The sequence below is a fragment of the Lutra lutra genome, chromosome 4, assembly GCF_902655055.1.
Source record: "Lutra lutra chromosome 4, mLutLut1.2, whole genome shotgun sequence".
Classification (NCBI taxonomy): Eukaryota; Metazoa; Chordata; class Mammalia; order Carnivora; family Mustelidae; genus Lutra; species Lutra lutra.
The window spans coordinates 16,438,114-16,453,416 of record NC_062281.1 but is presented as its reverse complement, the minus strand read 5'-3'; the positions used below and the strand labels follow the sequence as shown (position 1 = coordinate 16,453,416).

Sequence of the window (15,303 nt, the reverse complement as noted above, 5' to 3'; positions counted from 1 at the left end):
ACCTGCACTTCTCTAACCCTGAGATCTCTAAACTATGCATTTGTGTATTTTACTTACATATATATATATATACATACCCGCTGTTGCGCTGCTGTTGGATGGGGGTTTTATTACTTGCTGCCAAACACATTCATGGCTCTGGATTGGCCATGTCAGTAAGGGATGTCTAATAGAGAGAAATGGAGAAAGGTTCGTGGGGAACAGCAGGTCCCCTGAGGAGGCCTGGACATCCAAACCATTAGAAACCCAAGAACGTGGGGCGCCTGGGTGGTTCATCGAGTCGGGCGTCTGGTTCTTGGTCTCCGCTCCGGTCGTGATCTCCCAGGTCCGAGGATCAAGCCCAGCAGCATGGGCATCTGGCTCCGTGCTCAGCGGATAATTTTCTGCTTGAAAATTCTGTCCCTCTGCCCTTCCCCCACTCCCGCTGGCTCTCTTGCTCTCTTTTAAAAATAAATAAATAAATAAACCTTTAAAATAAAAAAGAAAACAAAAGAAACCCAAGAACGTGACTCAGAGGCTGCAACTACTTTGGTGCTGATTGCTGCTGCCATCTAGTGGCAACAACTTGGAACTAAAACGCTCCCTTGGGCCATAAACTCTTTTTCCTGTAGATCTTTCTTCTTCCATCATTCATTCACTCACTCACTCACTCACGTGTTCATTCTACAAATATCTTATGAGAATGTACTATATGTGGTAGATCCTCACAAATGCAATAAGAGAATACAGTAATGGGAGGAAATCCAGCTCGTTATGCCCCTCGAAACTTACACACTTGTGGGAAGTTAGCCATTAATCAAATTTAAAAATGAAATAAATATGACTGGAAAGGGTTCTAAGAGAAGAACATGGTGCTATGAGACTCACCGGTAGGGATTTTCCTTACTGCGGAGATGGATAGGAGGTCAGAGAAGGCTTTCCTGATGATGTTCTGATTGGTCTTAGGAAGGGAATACCTGGGCAGTGAGACCAGTCACGAAAATGACCTGCAGCAAAGGGAGGGAGTGTGCGGAGTGCACAGGAGCAGGAGAAGACAACGTGTCTAGATTAGCACTTAATACTAGACATTCTAAGTTTTTTTTCTTTTTAAGATTTACTTATTTGACAACCAGAGAGAGATTACAAGTAGGCAGAGAGGCAGGCAGAGAGAGAGGGAAGCAGGCTCCCCGCTGAACAGAGAGCCTGATGCGGGCTCGATCCCAGGCCCCTGAGACCATGACCCGAGCCGAAGGCAGAGGCTTAACCCACTGAGCCACCCAGGAGCCCCAGCATTCTAGTTTTTGAATTGAGACTGTGGTTGTTAATTATAATGGCCATAAAATTATTTTACCTGATAATAAGCTTAAAAAATATAAACTAACAACTACAGAACACTCCACACCAACAGCAGAACACACATGCTTCTCAAGTGCATATGGAATATTCTCCAGGATAGATCATATGCCAGGTCATAAAATAAAGCCTCGATAAATCTAAAAGGATTGAAAATGTACATAGTATGTTCTCTGGCCACAATGCAATGAAATTACTAATGGATTAAAGTGAAAGCTTTTTAAATACAAATTTTATTAAATCTTGTTGTTTTTCAGTTTTTATAACTTAAATATTACAAAGTCTCAAGCTCTGAGAATTTTAATATGAATTATTCAAAGCCCACGTACAATAATGGAACATTCAATTATGGCATAGCATACTTTGTAATGTGACAGTGTAGCTCTTTATATAATAAAACAAGGCTTATGAAAAAAATTCTTCACCATCTTGGTTTTTACTTCAAATACTCTGACATAAAATGAAGAGAGTCAAATAATACTATGTTACCAGTGAAGTAAACAGAGGTGGGCAATCCACTGAGGAAACTGTAAGACCCAATCTAGGGCACTGTCACTGGCGCAGAGAGAAGGGGATTCTCTGAGGAAATATGCAACAGGTAAAGTCCATTCAAAAAGGAGGTGGTTCTGTTATGAGCACTGAGGGCAAGGGAGGGCCATAAGTAAAAGAAAAGTCCCAGGTTTGTGACATGAGCGACTAGGAGACTGGCAGGGGCATTTCATGAGATAAAGAGGAGTGGGAAGAACACGAGCTGAGTTCAATTTTGGAAGTGTTGAGTGTGACGTGTCTGGGAAACATCAAATGTGGTGGGGATCCGGAGTGGTGGGGAAGATAGACAGGGACCCCCATAAGAAGAAGCATTCAGTGAGGTAAGAGGGAAAGCCACAGAATGTGTTCTTCAAAGTGCAGGAGACGGATGGCTTAATTTCTCCTCCATGCTCACGAAGCCCTTGGAATGGCAACCCCACTCACACTTCACTCATGGTATCAGAAGTATTCCCGAGCATATCTACAACTCAGAAGAGAGTGCCTTGAAGGGAAGTAAGCAAATAAAGAGGCACCTAGGGTAAGGGAACAGCATTTCAGGTGCAGTAAACAGAGGGAAGAACAGATGGAAGGGATAACTAAGAAACTGAAAGCAGTGATTCCTCTTTATTTCTAGGCTCCAAGATCTCTCAAGCCATGGAGGCAAGCTCTCATGTTTACAGCCAGCCCAACACCGTTCAGAACCTCCTTCCTACGTGAAAGCTGCTGGAGGGTAAAGCATTGAATACCACCTCTCACAAGAGAGGGGAGTGAACCGTCCCTTGGTTTGGCATCAAGAAGTGGTACTAACAAACTCATCTCCAGTTGGGGGCTCTTGACTAAAATTCATATGGAATTAAATAATCCTGGCCACTTCAGGAGAGGTGGTTGCCCACCCTCTCCTCTCTTCTGCAGTTAAGTTCCCTGACCTACTTCTCCTTCACTAAGCAATCATCCTCTTCTGCGTTGGAACTCAAGGGTCATTTACAAACTTCTTTATTGTTGTCATTGTTGTTTGTTTGAGATCATGACCAGAGCCCAAGTCAGAGGCTTAACGCCTGAGACACACAAGCACCCCAAAACTAACAAACAGTATTAAGTAGACCTAACAGTGGAGGGGAAAGTGATGAATTGAATGAGGGCCCCACCAGAAGACGACCTTGAGACAAATCCCCCAGCCATTCCATCCTCAGAGGGAAGGGCATTTCAGACAAAGGGAATGGCGAGTACAAAGGTAGAAGCATGAGAAAAGGATTGGCCTACTTTCCATCTCGGGCTGAGTTTTAGGATCCAGATCATGCATAGTCTGGTGGGCCAGGAGCTTACTCTTTGAACAATGGGTAGGCAGGAACTGTTTCAGTAGGGAGAGATAGGATCGAAATGTTTTAAAAATTCTCATCCTAGTTGGTATGTAGAGGGAAAAAAAATGAAGGTAAGAGTCTTAAAGGAGAAACCAGTGAGAAGGCAGCTGTAGTAAACTATGTCCCAGAAGGTGGCTAGGGAGATCAAAAGAGGTAGACTAATATGGTATATACTTTGGATTATAAAAGTATATGGAGCATATAGAGTATGTAAACACCTGACTGTTAATCATCAAATACCTACAGGAAGTTGAGGAAAATGTGGGAGGCGGGAGGTGATTAGACATAGTTTCTGAACAGTGTGCTTGAGTAAATGAGTGGATGCTGCATAACATGGTACTATTATATACATGGGATCAGTGGTGAAAAGAAATCTGTTTTACAATTATTAAATATGAGTCACCTATCAGACACCAAGTTGAGATATTAAAGACACAAATGGTATTGGAGTTGGGAGTGGGAGATATGGAGTGGTGGAAAATACCAACTTGAAAATATCAGTGGAAGTAAAGAATCCAGAAAGGTTATTAAAGATGGAAAGTGGCAGTGTGTTTCTATACTGATGGAAATAATCCGGGGAAAAGAGGAAAGAGAAATTGAACATGCCTGCCATAGACAGGCATGTCTATGTCTTTTTCAGTATTTACTGAACAACTGAAGTCCTAAGAGAACACTGGGAGACAGTAGAGAACATACCTTAGAAGTATTCCAACTAAGGTGTGCGTAAGCTGGAAAATTTATTCACCAACTTCCATCAGTTGCTGGTTGAGGAGTGCTCTCAAGAGGTGGGGGATGGGCGGGCAGTAATTCCCCAGCATTTCTGGCCTTCCCTGGACATAGGCTAAGCCAATTCTGGTGAGCAGAGAAAGCCATCAGGCAGACTCCTAAGTGCTTTCAGTTAGAAGCCATTGGATTGGCATATACAGGAATGGTGAGTCTCAAAGCTATATGGGAGGGCACCTGGGTGGCTCAGTGGGTTAGGCCTTTGCCTTTGGCTCAGGTCATGATCTCAGGGTCATGGCATCAAGCCCCACATCGGGCTCTCTGCTTAGCTGGGAGCCTGCTTCCCCCTTTCTCTCTCTCTGCCTACTTGTGATCTCCTGTCTGTCAAATAAATAAATAAAATAAAATGAAATAAAAAAGCTATATGGGACACCAAAAGGGTCTTCTACCCTGTCCCACTTGATATTTTCTCCATGGAATCTCAATTTTAAACATAGAGACAAAACTGACAACAACAACAACTCTGATTGACTGAATAAGTGTCAGGAAATAAGAAACTGTTTTAGCTGTAACCTTGTGCCTCCCATAGAGACCTGAATTGGGGAACTTAATGAATGTTAACCTTTCTGGGTTTCAATGTCCTGCTGTGTAGAATGGTGAGAAGTAAGTAGAAAGAAGAGGACTTCTTTCCAACTCTTATTTTCCATTATTTGAATTTAGGTGTAGGGGAATTCTTCTTTGTCCTCATTAGCTATATCAAAGTATTTCAACAGGTATTAAATACCTACTATCTAACCACTTCAACTTATCACATTATAAGTCTAGAGTATCTACCCTTCGCTAGCCACTGTTCAGAGTGTTTTACATATAATATCTCTGATCATGGCAGTCATCTGAGAAAGTTAGTGTAAGTCTCATTTTACAGGTGACGATTCTGGTTCTGAGAGGTGATACGATTTACTCGGATCCTTCTGACTTCCAAACATGTGTGGGGTTTTGTGTTTGTTTTTTTGGTTTTTGATACTGCAGGACAGTGAGACGGTGACGACTATCTCAACAAGAAAAGGGAATGAGGAGGGAATGACTCTTGCAGCAAATGCTGTGGCCACTGACATTGATCTGAGAGCCACCTGAGACTATGGGAGGCCTTTCTCCAAATTCAGCCCATCCTCCTAAGCGCACTTCTCTTTTTGGATTCGTGAGCAGAACTGAAGAGATGCACGAGGGTTCTGGAGAATACCGACTAACTGGACGTCTTTAAGCCCAGAGAACTCCTTGTAATTGTTAATCTTCTGTTGGGCGGCTGCAAGAGCGGAGTCAACCACAACAAAGATGGCGGCAGCGGCTTCACACGGCAACGGCGACGCTACCTGTCACCGAGCGCCTCAGTATTTAGTTCCGGCCTGCCCATTTGACGTCACTTCCGACACCGGTTCCGCGGCGTCTGCGCCGCTCGTCCTGTAGCGGCGGTGGGGATGCTGAGCCGGGTGAGTGGAGTCTCAGGGAGTCTCGCGGAGGGAATCCGAGAGGATGTGGGGGCAGCAACATGGAAAGGGAAGGTGGGAAGCCTGCGGCTGTTGTCGCGGTTGTGACTGAGCCTCGGTTTACCCAGCGATACAGGGAATATCTCGAGAAGCAGAAACTCCTGGACAGACGGCACCGTGTAGAAAAGATGCCGGATGGCACGGTGGCGCTGCCGGTGCTGGGAAAGACTCTCCCTGAGCAGCACCTGCACGAGCTGAGGGATTGTGTGGCTCCAGGCAGCACCTGTAGAGTAACGCAGCTCCTGGATCCTGTTCGCTCAAAGAAGGCCCAGGGTTGTTCACCGGCCCAAAGGCTGTGTCTTGAAGTGAGTCGCTGGGTAGAGGGCCGGGGAGTGACGTGGTCAACTGAGTTGGCGGCCGATTTGCCCCGATCTTGGCAACGACATGGCGATCTCTTGTTGCTGAGCGAGGACTCTTTCCAAGCCAAGCAATGGAAACATCTGGAACCAGAACTCTGGGAGACTGTTGCGTCGGCACTTGGCGTCCATCGTGTGGCCAAACGAGGGCGGGTATCCCCAGATGGCGCTCGAACGCCAGCAGTGACTCTGCTGCTGGGCGACCATGGCTGGGTAGAGCATGTGGATAATGGGATCCGATATAAGTTTGACGTGACCCGGTGCATGTTCTCCTTCGGAAATATCACTGAGAAGCTTCGAGTGGCATCGCTGCCCTGTGCTGGAGAAGTGCTGGTGGATCTCTATGCAGGGATTGGTTATTTTACCTTGCCCTTCCTCGTCCATGCTGGCGCTGCCTTCGTCCATGCCTGCGAGTGGAACCCCCACGCTGTAGCTGCGCTGAGAAAGAACCTTGATATCAATGGAGTGGCAGATCGGTGCCAAATACACTTTGGGGATAACAGAAAACTGAAGCTCTCAAACATTGCAGACCGGGTGAACCTGGGGCTGATTCCCAGTTCTGAAGAAGGCTGGCCCATTGCCTGCCAAGTGCTGCGGCGGGATGCTGGGGGCATTTTGCATATCCACCAAAATGTGGAATCTTACCCAGGCAAGAACCGCCAGCCTCCAGGAAGCAGTGAAATGGAGAAGGAACATTGGCCTTATCCTCAGCAAATGATCACCAACCATTGTACAAATGGAGCAACCAGGGATTCTAGGGGGAAAAGGCTATCAGCAGCCACCAAACCTGAGTGGCAGAGGTGGGCGGAATCTGCAGAAACTCGTCTTGCCACCCTTCTTCAGCAGGTGCACGGGACACCATGGAAGACACAAATCCTGCACATCCAGCCAGTGAAATCCTATGCTCCCCACGTGGATCACATAGTGTTGGATTTGGAATGCCGCCCCTGTCCTCTAGTTGGCTAGAGAAGGTGGATCCTGAGACACAAGGATCTATATGTGAGTGACCCTTAATACCTAAGTTTAGGCGGGGTTCTCACTCTCTTTTCTCCCAGCAGCCTACTTTAATATTTTATGTCCCTGAAAGCAGGCTCTGGATCAGTCCAAGTCATCTTGTTTGTCTTCCATTATCAAAATGAGAATGAACTGCATATCGGGGAGAAGCAGTATGGCTCCCTGCAATGAGGTCTGTACAGTGAATTCTGACCTCAGTCCTGTCTTACCTTGGTATGTGGTTCCAGTATTCTTTTGGCGTTGGATTTCCTTACTTGCAAAATGAGGGTGTTTTTGAATGGTCTTATAGGCTATTGTCTAATAAGCAGTTGTACACAGGGCATTGGTTATTTTAGAGTGAAAGACATAGTGCTGTTTCCAAAATCACTCCAGCTACAGTGTGGAACACCGACCCGAGTGGGGCCAGGCTAGAAACAGGGAGACCTTGGAGAAGGCTTCTGTGGTTGTCCAGGGAGGATATAGTCCAGGTAGCTTGGACTAGGATGCTGGCAGTGGGAAGTGGATGGACTTGAGATACGAAATCGATGGGACTAAGCAGTACAGCCCAAATCAAAGCACTCAGATGGTGCAGCTTTGTTATGAAGGCTGACCAGATTAGGGAAGGAAGAGGTTAAGAATTACTCTATTTTATTAACTTCATTCCCTTTAGCATTTCTAAATGAGTGTTGGGGAAGACGTCTGATACGTTAGTATCAGTCTGATACTGATATCAACGTCTGATACGTTGTAGAAAAGAGGCTAAGAATGACTGCTTTAAATTATGGGGAAACTAGATTTCCAGCCTTAGGTTTATGCAATAAGCTAGTTTTGTTTTTAAGAGATTTTGAGAGAGCACGTGAGCATGAGAGGTGGGGGGTGGGAAGGGGAGAGGGAGAAGGGGAAAGCAGAGAGAGAAGCTGACTCCCTTCTGAGCAGGGAGCCCAATGCTGGGCTCCATCCCAGAACCCTGAGATCATGACCCAAGCCAAAATCAGGTGCTTGACTGACTGAGCCACCCAGGCGTCCCTAAGCTACCTCTTTTAAAAGTTTAAATTAAAATCTTACATTTAACAGGGCTCAAGCTCCCTTCTCATATTTTTTTCTCTGGTGGACATCAGGGCCAACATAAGGAGCTATACGCAATGTGAGATCTTCTGCAGTTTTTCAAGCCTCACCTTATTTTATGGCTGTCTGCCAGCACCACTGTTTACCACTGGAATGACTAATGGCAGAGAATCACTGTTTACCTTTGGGATGACTAATTTTGAGAAGCACTTCAGAGCTTTGTTTTGGTGCACTTTGAAGCCATCCTGGCTTGTTTTCTTGATGAAGGAAACATAGGGAAGTGTGGCTTTATTGGGATTACAATTGTATGTCACATTTGGCTGGCTGGGGTTGGGCTGGAGCTACTTGCCCTTTGCTTTTAACAGCGTCAGGAAGGACAGGATCGGTGAGCCTGTTGTGTATATGAACTGCAGATGCATTAGATACAGCCCAGTCTCTGAGGAGCTCACAACCTAGCAGCAGAAATAACACAAAAACTGAAAGACTTGGAGTACATTAAGTACCATGTAAGTAATAGCATGACATAGAAGTGTGGAGGTGGAGAAGGAAAGTTCTGAGAATGGGGAAGTCTTCAGAGAGGTCATGTCCGAACTCATTCTTAAAAACTGGGTAATATCTTGGGAAGTGGAGTCAGGGTGATGCTAGTAGGAGGAGAAAAAAAAAATGCAGGTGCAAAAAGCTTGCTCAGAAAATGTTTGGACATTGTCATTAGATCAATTTGGAAGAGAAGCAACAGTGAGGGATATGTTGAAGATGGGGTTTGTTATAAGGATTAAAAAGAATAGTGTCTTGGGGCGCCTGGGTGGCTCAGTGGGTTAAGCCGCTGCCTTCGGCTCAGGTCATGATCTCAGGGTCCTGGGATCGAGTCCCGCATCGGACTCTCTGCTCAGCAGGGAGCCTGCTCCCCTTCCTCTCTCTCTCTGCCTGCCTCTCTGCCTACTTGTGATCTCTGTCTGTCAAATAAATAAATAAAATCTTTAAAAAAAAAAAAAGAATAGTGTCTGGTACAAAGTATGCCCCCAGGAAATGTTAGCTATCATGTGATCCCACCACGGAAGGGGGCTTGATTGTTCCATTCCTACCCCACAGAGCAGCCTGCCTGTTTGCCTTAATCATCTCCTCTTCTACATATGGGGTTTCTTCTCACATGTGTGCCTGCAGCTTTTGAGCCTCAGACTAGAAATGCGATGCTAGAACTTGAGCCAATATGGGGAGGAAGGAAGGCAGGGGAGAAACAATGAGGAAGGTGAGTCAGGGAGCCACATGTCTGGGGGCTGAGGAGTCACCCGTCTGCCACAAGCTATGGATAGGCTGCTGAAGTCAGATACATTGGAATGAATGCGTGCACCCTGCAATAGACACATCAGGCCTTGAGGGTTCAGGGATGCCAGAAGGTTGACGTGGGTTCTGTGTTCATAGAATTGAGGTTCAACTCATACACCTCCTGCCTTCTCTCCCTTGTCCGTGACCTGAGGCAGCCTCTCAAGATTCAGTTTCCCCATCTGTACATATGGGTGAACAACTCACATCTCCTGAAGGATACTCGTTAGCTTTCAGTGAGTTAACGTACAGGGACTATCACCACCATGACTGGCACACAGGGAATACTTCATTCATTCAGGAGTCTTTATAGAAGGTGAACTACCATTTCCCAGGTTGGGTATGAGGAACTGCTGTGCATTTGCTTTAGTAGTTAAAGTAGAATGTCCTTATTTTGAAAAGCCACTCATTGATTAATTGGCATGTACTGTGTCCTTTCTCTGTGATGAGGGCCAGAGACAGAGGAGAGTGAAGCCGAGACATACACACCACACATGCATACCCACACACACACCACATGTATCATATTGTCTCCTGGATTGAATGGCCCATGCAGTAAAGCTGCACGTACACCATTAGGTAGGTAGATACAGGTGGACAGACTGTCCTAGTTTCTCTCTTAGTAATTGAATTTTACTTTTTTAAATCAAAGCTATACGTATGCATAGTTTCATAACTCCAATAAAGGTAACACAACTTTATGAATAAGACTACATTTCCACAACACCACAATGAAGCAGCTACAGCCTACAGCTCCTTTCCTCATTTTGGGATCTACTTTCAACAATTTCAGCCAGACCATGTGTCAAAGGGAATTCAGGATCTAGCCAACATGTACCACCAGGAGCCATGAGGGTATGTATGGACCTGGGTCCCGAGAGCTGGCTAAGATGCAGTTCGCATTCATGTAGGACTCCACTCTCCCATCATATTATGGTCTGAAGAGATCTAGACCATCAGAACATCCCACGGAGTATCACGCTAACCTACTGTATCTGTAGCATCATACTAATTAGGTCGGATAAAAAACTAGTGTATTGCACTCCAAAGATGGAAAATAATCACTAATAAACAGCAACCTGTTACAATAGTGGTATTTTTAGGGCTGCTGGTCTGCTTGAATGCTCAGATAGCTCCTTTGCAGTAAAGAAGAAGTTTTTGCATCTCTCCCAGTCATCAGTACTCCTCTACCAAGGAAGCACACCAACCTCTCTCTGCTTCTCTGTGAGAATTCAGAACTTGGGAATGCTGCTCTGACTCAGATACTAGGTGACTTAGAGGGCTGCCAGTTTTCAGTGGGATCCACGGCACATAAAGGCTCTAAATCAGGTACAAGCTGCAGTGTAATTAGCTTTATTTCACGGGCCATTCAATCCAGGGGGTTGTGTGGTACGAGTATCTGTGAGCCAGGGGAGTTGATGGCGAGCCCCAATGGGAAAATCACAAGGTAGTCCTACATAGACATCTGTAGCAAGGCCAGGCGATAAGCAGTGGAGAACCGTGTATCATCCAGAAATGGCTCTTGCATGCCAGGTAGAGTCTGAGCATCTCTTAGGACATCAGGTAACCCTGTCGCCAGTGTTGCCCATCACAAGCTGAGTTTCGCCAGGCCCTTCAAGTCAGTCCATCATAAGATGGAAGCGTCGCATCTGGGATGGATGACAAGGCCAGAGGAAATGAACAGGTGCACAGGCAGGTGGCCTACTCTTGCATCAGTGCCCTTCGCTCCGCTCACATTTTGGCCACTTGAGAGGCTCTTTGGGCTCGCTGATGAAGGACAGAAATGCGCAGCTAAATTCACTGATAGGTTTTCTTGGAATATGGGTGCGAACAAGAAACAGACTGCTGCCACCTGACAGCCCTCCTCAGAAGTGAGGGGAATCCTCCCAAAAGGCAAAATTGGCAGTGTTTCTGGTTGTCCACTTTGTATAGGAAGAGAAGTGGCCTGAAGTAAGAATTACCTTTATGACAAATGTCAGATAGGTCAATGAGTTGATCAGGGACCTGGAGTGGGAAAGATTAGATCAGGGACAAGGAAGCCGGGAGAAGAGGCAGCGGAGAAGTCTCCGGGATTGGATACATGAGTAAAGGTCTTTGTATTGCAGTGCCTACCAGAGACCTGAATCACGCAAGAGGAACTAAACAAGTAAAAAGACTTCACTAGTTAATTTTAGCAGTTGTAGTCATGAGCTGCCCTGGTAGCATAATGGGCTCATGAATAAGGTCGGTTGAAGGATGTAGGTTAGCAAGATGCTAGCAGCATGGCCTCTGCTCACCAAGGAGCCACCCCCTAGCATTCAGCACTGAGCCCTTGAAACAACACCCTTACTCAAGGTAGCAAGTGGATTACACTGGACTTCTTTCTTCTGTCACAGAAGGGCAGTGATGCACCTTGACTAGACTCTTCCCATCTGCATGTATGAGTTTAAACGCCTTTCCTGCCCACAGGGTGTTGGCCAGCATCACTATCCAAGGGTTTACAAGTGTTTGATCCATCAGTCTGTATCCTACGTAATATTGCCTCCGACCTAGGGATCTGATTTACAACAAAGGTGTTTCAGTGGACACATGGCCATGTGATTCACCAGTCCTATCCCATCCTAGAAAATGCTGGCTTGGTGGAGTGGTGGGAAAACTTTTTTTTTTTTTTAAGAATTTTTATTTATTTATTTGACAAAGAGAGCACAAGCAGACAGAGTAGCAGGGAGAGAGAGAGGGAGAAGCAGGCTCCTTGCTGAGCAAGGATCATGATGTGGGACTCGACCCTTGGACCCTGGGAACATGACCTGAGTTGAAAGATAGTCGCTTATCCAACTGAGCCACTCAGGTACGCCTGGAAAAACCTTTTGAAACCAAACTAAGTCTTGGAGATAATGCCTAGTGAATGAGGTGCCATCCGCCAGGAAGCAGTATACATTCTAAACCCCATTACACAGTGCCATGTCCCATATAGACAGAAAATGCACAGCTAGGAATGAAAGGGTAGAAATAGAATTCCTACTGTGGTGGGCTAAATGATGCCCCCCAAATATGTCCATGTCCTGTAAGTATGTTATCTTACATGGTAAAGGGGGACTTCGCAGATGTGATTAAAAATCTCAAAATGGGAGGAGGGTATCCTGGGTTATCTAGGTTGGCCCCCTAAAATCTCAGAGGTGCTTGGAAGAGGGAGGCAGTATGAAGAGGAGGAGCTGTGATGACTGAGGCAGGATGCAGCAATGTAAGGAAGGGGCCACAAGCCAAGGAATGCAGGCAGCTTCTGGAAACTGAAGAAGGCAGGGAAATGGATTCTCCCCAAGAATGTTTCAGGAGGAACAGAATTGTGGACGCCTTGATTCTAGACTTCTGACCTCCATAACTGTGAGAGAATAAATTGAAATTGAAATCTTCACAGTACTGAATCTTCCATCTCAAAGCTTTTATTCTACTCGGTTGGGTGCAGCTCTGAAATGAGAAGTGACTATTAGGAGTCAGGACTACAGGATCTCATTGAGGGGGAAGAGTCCTGCCCTTCCCCTCGGTCAGTGGGCTACTATATCTGTCGTCTTTGGGCTCCCTACCTCGCCGGATGTTTTTAACTTAGTGTTACTTGTATGCTGCCTCTCAGTATCTTAGCCCTCAGGTTATTCTTGACCATCGCTTTACGTAATTAATATATTTGAATCTATAACCTATTTACATTCTAACATAAATTACGTACTATGAATGTGATGACCACATATAACAATCCAAAATAATAAACAATATCTTAACAGTAGTCTGAACCATACACTCCAGAACCATTGCAGAGTGTTGTGTGTCGTGTTGTAAGGGTTCCCGTGAGGATATTCTCAAATCTGTTCACCATACTAATTACTGTTACATACTATATGTCATACTAAGTACTTAAAATATATTGTTTTAATTGGTGTAACCAGCATGAAAAATTACTTACAGAGGATCAGATAGGCTCTGGAATCAAAAAATACCAGTTAGAATCCTAGCTCTGCCACTATTATTTTCTGTATCTTTCCACAGGTTTGTTGAGATTAAACTCAACATGCTTGCATGCTATGTCTTTCATTCTTTATCTGGCAATATTAACCATCTTTTTTCTTTTTCCCAGGGGAGGATACTGATGACTAGAGAGTTAAGTACTCTGTCTAGAGACAGAGCTCTAGCAAGAGGCAGAAGTGGGCAAGTATACCGCCAAGCACATCGTGCTCAGTGTCTGTTACATGAATGAATGAACCAAAGTGGTCGGTATATACTCAATATTGATTCCAAATGCCACTGTATTTTCTTGTTTCCGTAACTGAACAACAGACTCTTCCTGTTCATTTGGCATTAACAAAACCAGAAGACTTGACTAGTTGCTGAATTTTGATGGATACATCTGAAATTTACTTTAATGAAATGAGAAAAACTATAAAATAATTTCAGGCCAGAAATTACTTTTTTTTTTAAGTAATTCCCAAGGTCTGCAAAAAAGTTATGGAACATATTTATCCGTTTCTGGGCTATCAGTTCCTACCCTTCCTACCAGCATCCCCGTCTTCCATTTGAAGTGAATATGTAACACATTGGTGGGTGAGGGGGGTGGGTGGTTCTAAGTACCTGTCTCCTGCTGCTTTCTCCCAGTAAGGAAGCTGCATGCACCCGCCCTCTGGTACAGCTAGGGGAAGATACATGGTCCAAGAAGCTCAACCAATTGCTTATCACTCTTGAAACTTGCAATCTTGAAAAATAATGAAAATAACCCTCTAATAAATTCCTTTTTTGCTCAAGACAACCCAGAATCAGTTGTGGCTCTCTGGAACAAAGACTTGGCAGATGCAAAGATCAACTGAAAATTCAAATGAGTTTTTACACATCCTACTTCCAGAGGCTTTTTAGAACAACTAAAAGGCATTCAGCCAAATGAACAGATTGTTATTTTTACACACAGGTAATTTATGTATATGGAGTATGCCTACATGAAACACACACCCTCCACACTGTTCTGGGTGGATTCAATATAAATACATACCTGAGTTGTGCAACTTGAAGTTCAAGTCAATGTAGAAACCAAGCAAAGATAAAATTCACTGAATTGCAGCTATTTCTATGAATGCAGATTTAACTTCTTTTTTCTTTCTTTTTTTTTTTCCCATGTGGTGGGTGCTAAAGAGGGATTTTGCTTTTTAGGAACTTAGCTTCTGTTCAGAAGATGACTAACACAGACATTTCCTGATACAGAACTGAGAACACCTCTTGCAAAGCCAAGCAAACATAGCTAGTTTGTAAAAATCTATTCCTCTGAGATTTTCCCCATTGTTCTTCTGTTCCCATCATAGCATCTATTAAGTGGTATCGTCATCAATGTTTTGGTAGTACAGGGTATTTTTTGGTAGTATAGGAAGGGCATCCCTTCATCTTTACTTGCAGGTGATTATTTCTCCTGACTTAACTGGACCCATAAAATGTAAGCAGGCAGGGACGCCTGGGTGGCTCAGTCAGTTAAGCGTCCGATTCTTGATTTTAGGTCTGGGTCATGGGATCTCAGGGTTGTGGGATCGAGCCCTGTGTCAGGCCTCCTTGCTGGGCATGTAGCCTATTTAAGATTCTCTTTCTCCCTCTCCCTCTGCCCCTCTCTCTCTCTCTCGCTTAAAAACAAAACAAAAACACCACATAAGTGGGCAACTGGAGAAGCTCAGACATGATGAAACTGAACTTAAAACATAGACTTAAAAGATGCCGGATGTAAAGCAGAAGAGTGGATCCCTGGTGTAGGTAAAATCTTCTGAAAGCTTATGTTTTATTTTTAAAATTCCTAAGCTTTCTAAAAACCTCAGTAATATACACTTAGTTTTAAGATAGTATTTTAAAGTACTTTGCCAGGGTCTTATTAAAGCGTCATTTTATAGATAGGGAAAGTCAGATGGAGACTTTGAAGTCAGGTAAGATAAGAATGGCCATACTACCACTCCTGAGCGCTCTGGGCCCAAATGGGATTTAGTTTGAATTAGAAATTCTTACACTAATGGTTGGTTAAACATTTGCCTTCGGGTGGGTTGTGGTCCCAGGGTCCTGAAATCGAGCCCCACCTCAAGGTCTCTGCTCAGC

General features: G+C 44.7%; 1 protein-coding gene across 3 annotated transcripts; it reads left to right on the top strand.

Moving 5' to 3' along the window:
* The first annotated feature begins 5,362 nt into the window (after positions 1 to 5,362).
* Positions 5,363 to 14,309, top strand: TRMT12 (tRNA methyltransferase 12 homolog). Of its 3 annotated transcripts, none has more exons than XM_047724155.1 (2): positions 5,363 to 6,840; positions 13,325 to 14,309. In XM_047724155.1, the coding sequence occupies exon 1, from the start codon at positions 5,488 to 5,490 to the stop codon at positions 6,805 to 6,807; it is 1,320 nt and encodes a 439-aa protein (XP_047580111.1). In that variant the 5' UTR covers positions 5,363 to 5,487; the 3' UTR covers positions 6,808 to 6,840; positions 13,325 to 14,309. The 3 variants fall into 3 exon arrangements, with proteins under 3 accessions (XP_047580111.1, XP_047580113.1, XP_047580112.1); XM_047724157.1 differs by lacking the exon at positions 13,325 to 14,309 and adding an exon at positions 8,989 to 12,071; XM_047724156.1 differs by lacking the exon at positions 13,325 to 14,309 and adding an exon at positions 7,909 to 8,166.
* Positions 14,310 to 15,303: the final 994 nt, after the last annotated feature.

What these genes read in the sequence shown, in the direction of transcription:
- TRMT12 (XM_047724155.1), top strand. Translation starts at nt 5,488, where the DNA reads ATGGAAAGGGAAGGTGGGAAGCCTGCGGCTGTTGTCGCGGTTGTGACT.